This window comes from Corticium candelabrum, chromosome 17, assembly GCF_963422355.1.
Source record: "Corticium candelabrum chromosome 17, ooCorCand1.1, whole genome shotgun sequence".
Classification (NCBI taxonomy): Eukaryota; Metazoa; Porifera; class Homoscleromorpha; order Homosclerophorida; family Plakinidae; genus Corticium; species Corticium candelabrum.
The window spans coordinates 2211625-2217200 of record NC_085101.1 but is presented as its reverse complement, the minus strand read 5'-3'; the positions used below and the strand labels follow the sequence as shown (position 1 = coordinate 2217200).

Below are 5576 nucleotides of genomic sequence, written 5' to 3'. Positions count from 1 at the left end.
CTAACACTTTCATGACAACATGATTGAGTAAATACTTTAATGACATTTATTCCTATATGATTTGGTAGATATTTTACCATACTTAGCAGTACATGTCCAGACAGGCAAACAAACAGACAGACAGACAAACGGACGGACGGACGATGGGTGAGATGGTAAAAACTTCCTGGAAAGGCTAGTCAAGAAGTCACGTGATGAACTCGGTCAACCTAATGCTGCTGAGTTTCTAGACATCTGGAGGAAGACGTTCTCAACTCAACTTCAAACGTGCAATGCCAAGGTAATAATGAGAAAAATCTCAGCTCTCAAAAGTGACATTGACTGTACGGTAGATTGCTCTACCCAGTTTTTCAGCAGCTAAGTTGGCTCCGCATAGTCTGCATTGTTCTATTTTAAGTGTTATATGTTTGTTTGTTTTCTAAATGTAGTCCTAGTGAACTGTCGTAGTTGCGGGACTCTACATAGTTACCTTGCCAGCATTGTATTATAGATGTACATGTTTGAAATAAATGTTATTTGGCAGACAGACAGACAGACAGACAAACAGACAGACAGACAAATAATTTATTCCCATATAGACTCTACTTTTACATATGCTAGGAATTTGTGAAAGCAAACCAGTCCTTGCAAACAACAAAGTCATAGATTAACTAATGGACTTGGCCTTGAATGTCAAAGTCAAATAATCTATCTAAATCACATATGATTAGTTGAAAATCTTGAAAGATTTCTGAGGCCAACTTTCTGAGAATAGACAGACAGACAGACAGACAGACAGACAGAGGAAACAATAAAATACAGTCAAGTCAAACTTCCTGGAACACCGTCATTGAGGCTTGTTCCCCTTTTCATGGAATGCTGTGGCCGTTGGGGCGAAGAAGTCAACAAATACTACTTGCAGGAACTGTCACAGAGGACAACAGACGATTCAGGCAAGAACAACTGCAAGGACTTTATGTGCTTTTTTGGCGGAAACGCTTCTCAACAATATTGCGGCGGTGCAACGCTAACACAATCGCCAAGAAGATTTCCATTTTAACTTCCACTAATCATAATGACATTGATGATTTTGCAACTCAGTTTTATGTACATTAGATTGATAGGTATAATGGCCCTATAGGACCTATTGAACTCATTTTTAAAGCTTACCATAGCTACTTTACCTAGCCTGTATAGTGATCATGTTTGAAATATACTACCATTGACAGACAGACAGACAGACAGACAGACAGATACTGTATTCTGATATAGACTCTACTTGCACATTTGCTAGGAATTTGTGAAAGCAAACCAGTCGTTGCAAACAACAAAGTCATATCTTGACTAATGTACTTGGCCTTGAATGTCAAAATGAAATAATCTATCTGAATCAGACAGACAGACAGACAGACAGACACAGACATGTAATTAGCATTGGTGTAAGTTATAGTGATGATTTTGATTGAATAGTGTTTATCTGTTAACAAATCTTTTTTAGAAGTAGTTGTGAAATAGAATTAAATTCCCTGAGTACTTTGCACTGTTCTAATTGTATTGGTAATTAATTATTTGCATATTATTTAATTGGACACAGAAAATAAATTTGCAATAAATAGTACACAATTTGATGTATGCAGTGCACACCACAATGTAAATATTGACACACAATTCAATCCAGTTAGTTACTAATGTGCGTAGCAGATGCGCGCACTCAAAAAATATTTCTGTCTGCCTGCCTGCCTGTTTGTCTGTCTGTCTATCTGTCTGTCTGTCTGTCATAGTAGTATATTTCAAACGTAATCACTATTACAGTCTAGGTAAAGTAGCTATGGTAAGCTTTAAAAATGAGTTCAATAGGCCCTATAGAGCCATTATACCTATCAATCTAATTTACATAAAACTGAGTTACAAAATCATTAATGTCATTATGATTAGTGGAAGTTAAAATGGAAATCTTCTTGGCGATTGTGTTAGCGTTGCACCGCTGCAATTTTGTTGAGATGCGTTTCCGGCAAAGCACATAAATTCCTTGCGTTGTTCTTGCCTGAATCGCCTGTTGCCCTCTGTGACAGTTCCTGCAAGTATTTGTTGGCTTTTTCACTCCCATGACCAAAGTGTTCCATGACAAGAGGAACAAACCTCAATGACGGTGTTCCAGGAAGTTTGAGTTGACTGTATTTTATTGTTTCCTCTGTATGTTGGTTTGTCTGTCTGTCTGTCTGTCTGTCTCTCATAAACGATCAGAAGAAGTTATCAAAAGCATGAACTCAGAGAGACATGTTGCAAGGATCAGGTCCTTACACGGAAAAGGAGCTGGAGCATGGCTAGAGGTAATACCAACTTCAGACAAGAACGCACTGAAGCCGAATGAATTTCGTGTAGCGTCTTGTATGAGGTTGGGTGCTGGTTTGCCTTTCAGCCGGCTGCTTAAGACGTGTGACTGTGGAACTGAGCTGGATCGCGAGGGCTACCACCTTTTGACATGTAAATATGGAGGTGGACCTGTGTGGACGCATAACTCCATAGTGTCTGCATGGAGTGATTGCCTAAGCGATTTACTCATTCCCCATCAAATAGAACCGAGACAGCGATTTGTAGACAACGAAAACCGGCCTGACATCACGCTTTACGACACTGACACTGGGATCACAAAAGAATGTGATGTTTCGATAGCTCACCCTTGGAGCAAAGACATTATTAAAGGTGCAGCCAGAGAAGGTGGCCATGCAGCAGCTAAACGAGAGGCAGCAAAGTCAAAAAAATACTCAGAGGAATCGCTTGCGGATGGATCGAAGCCTATAGTTGTCCCACTCGTCTTTGAACACTTCGGCAGGTGGGGCTTAAAGGCTGACGAGCTGATGAATGAACTGGGGAAGAAGGCGAGAGGCTTTGATGGAAGAAGAATTGCGGTAGAGTTTAAAACCTTCTGGAGGAAAAGACTGTCTATTACTCTTCAAAAATGCAACAGCAGAGTGATTTTGCGGAAGCTGTCAAGGCTTTCTGTGCGCTCATTAGGAGATGACAGTGTTTTGGGAGTAGATAGAGACATTCATTGTTTTACTCATTAGCAATAGTCTCGGACTACAAGTAGAACATTTCATTTTAACAATAACTGTTTGTAGTAGTGAAGATTGTTGACAATAAACTTGATTCTGTCTGTCTGTCTGTCTGTCTGTCTGTCTGTCTGTCTGTCTGTCTGTCTGTCTGTCTGTCTGTATGTATGTATGTATGTATGTATGTATGTATGTATGTATGTATGTATGTATGTATGTATGTATGTATGTATGTATGTATGTATGTATGTATGTATGTATGTATGTATGTATGTCATCGGAAATTTTTCAGATTTTAACTAATCATGGTGATTTAGATAGATTATTTGACTTTGACGTTCAAGGCCACGTCCATTAGTTAATCTATAACTTTGTTGTTTGCAAGGACTGGTTTGCTTTCACAAATTCCTAGCATATGTAAATGTAGAGTCTATATGGGAACAAATTATTTGTCTGTCTGCCTGTCCGTCTGTGTGTCAAATAACATGTAACTATGTAGAGTTGCGCAACTACGACAGTTCACTAGGACTACATTTAGAAAACAAACAAACATATAACACTTAAAATAGAACAATGCAGACTATGCGGAGCCAATTTAGCGGCTGAAAAACTGGGTAGAGCAATCTACCGTACAGTCAATGTCACTTTTGAGAGCTGAGACTTTTTTCATTATTACCTTGGCATTGCACTTTTGAAGTTGAGTTGAGAACGTCTTCCTCCAGATGTCTAGAAACTCAGCAGCATTAGGTTGACCGAGTTCATCACGTGACTTCTTGATTAGCCTTTCCAGGAAGGTTTTCCCATCTCACCTATCGTCCTTCTGTCTGTTTGTCTGTCTGTTTGTCTGTCTGTCTATCTTTCTGTCTGTCTGTCTGTCTGTCTGTCTGTCTGTCTGTCTGTCAGTCTGTCTGTCAGTCTGTTTGCCTGTCTGTACATGTACTGCCAAGTATCTTAAAATATCTACCAAATCATGTAGGAATAAAAGTGATCAAAGGATTTATCAATCATGTTGTAATGAAAGTGTTAGATTCAATATGACTGTATATACATTTACCGGTGGGTACTTTGCTCAGTTGTTGAGGACAGCAGATCCATAGGCTAGGTAGGTACTGTTGACACTTTAGTACAACATGATTGAGTAGATACTTTGATCACGTTTATTCCCATATGATTTAGTAGATCTTGTATCATACTTAACTAGCAATACAGACAAACAAACAGACGGACGAACAGACAGACAGACAGATACTTCATTCTTATATAGACCCTACTTGTACGTTTGCTAGGAATTTGTGAAAGCAAACCAGTGATTGCAAACAGCAAAGTCATAGATGAACTAATGGACTTGGTCTTGAATGTCAAAATCAAATAACCTATCTAAATCACCATGATTAGTTGACAGTTTTGAAGTTTCTTGAGGATAACTCGAGCGTTGCATCTTTGTAGAATTGTAGAAAATCTTTTCTCCAATTCAACATGAACATTGACCAGGAGGCATTAAAATTGGCTTCTGGATTTACTGACTGTTATGACAAATGCTGCAAAAATTCTCTGCCTTTGTGCCCCACCTCCCAAAATGTTCTGTCACAAGAGGAACACATCTTGATACATATCCTCCTGAAACAAGCTCTTCTGAATATTTTTTCATTTCTTTTCTTCTCTTTTTGTGGCAGCAAGACCATTTTCCTTGCTAGCCCTCTTCATAATTTTCTGACAGACAGACAGATAGACAGACAAACAGATAGACAGACAGAAAGACAGGAAGACAGACAGAAAGGTAAACAGACAGTAGACAATAGCACGGACAATAGAATTTAAAGTAGGGCTTTGTGCTGGCCATGCAGTCGAGAGAATGATGTCGTTGATTCCCAGACTGACTAATCTTGATTCTATAAAAGGGTGAATTATTGATTATTTGCAGTATAATAGAAAAGATTAGTCTCCAGCAGGCAAATATAGTTCCCATTTGGTTTAAGTTGATGTGCAAGACAAAAATGGGAACTACTAGTAAACTGTGATATATATATATATATATATATATATATATATATATATATATATATGTACATACGAAAACTGCCCAGCTAAAATGGAAGATGTGGTGCACATGAATTTGGCCAGTGCTAGTACTGGAAAGCCAAGTCTAAACAATTAGCTTGTAGAAACATGATATTTCTCCTACCATTTTAGGCTGAACTGTGTGATGTTATTGCGTGCTGATAGACGTACTGCATGCATGGGTATATGCAGTGTTATTCACTGAGTCAGCTGACATTGCGAAATAATCTTAGTAAGCTTCTAAGATACTTTTTACTATACAAAAAACTTCTTACAAGCATTCTCTTAACGTTTGTCTTTGGTTGTTGGTCATTGCTGCCACAAGTTTGCATAGGTGTGGTTTTATGATTATGGATGCGAAGAAAGGTCCCCCTTTCCACGACAAATGGTTCAGTTGCAAAGAATGCTCTTCAAAATTTCCAACTGCGTAATTAAATTGCTTGGCTTGGAGGAAAAAGCAATGGTATTTTGAGGAATGTGGGCCAA

The 5576-nt window shown here is 38.5% G+C and overlaps 1 protein-coding gene across 1 annotated transcript; it reads left to right on the top strand.

Moving 5' to 3' along the window:
- Positions 1–2237: 2237 nt before the first annotated feature.
- Positions 2238–3167, top strand: LOC134193277 (uncharacterized). Its single transcript, XM_062662101.1, has one exon. The coding sequence runs from the start codon at positions 2241–2243 to the stop codon at positions 3045–3047; it is 807 nt and encodes a 268-aa protein (XP_062518085.1). The 5' UTR covers positions 2238–2240; the 3' UTR covers positions 3048–3167.
- Positions 3168–5576: the final 2409 nt, after the last annotated feature.

What these genes read in the sequence shown, in the direction of transcription:
- LOC134193277 (XM_062662101.1), top strand. Translation starts at nt 2,241, where the DNA reads ATGAACTCAGAGAGACATGTTGCAAGGATCAGGTCCTTACACGGAAAA.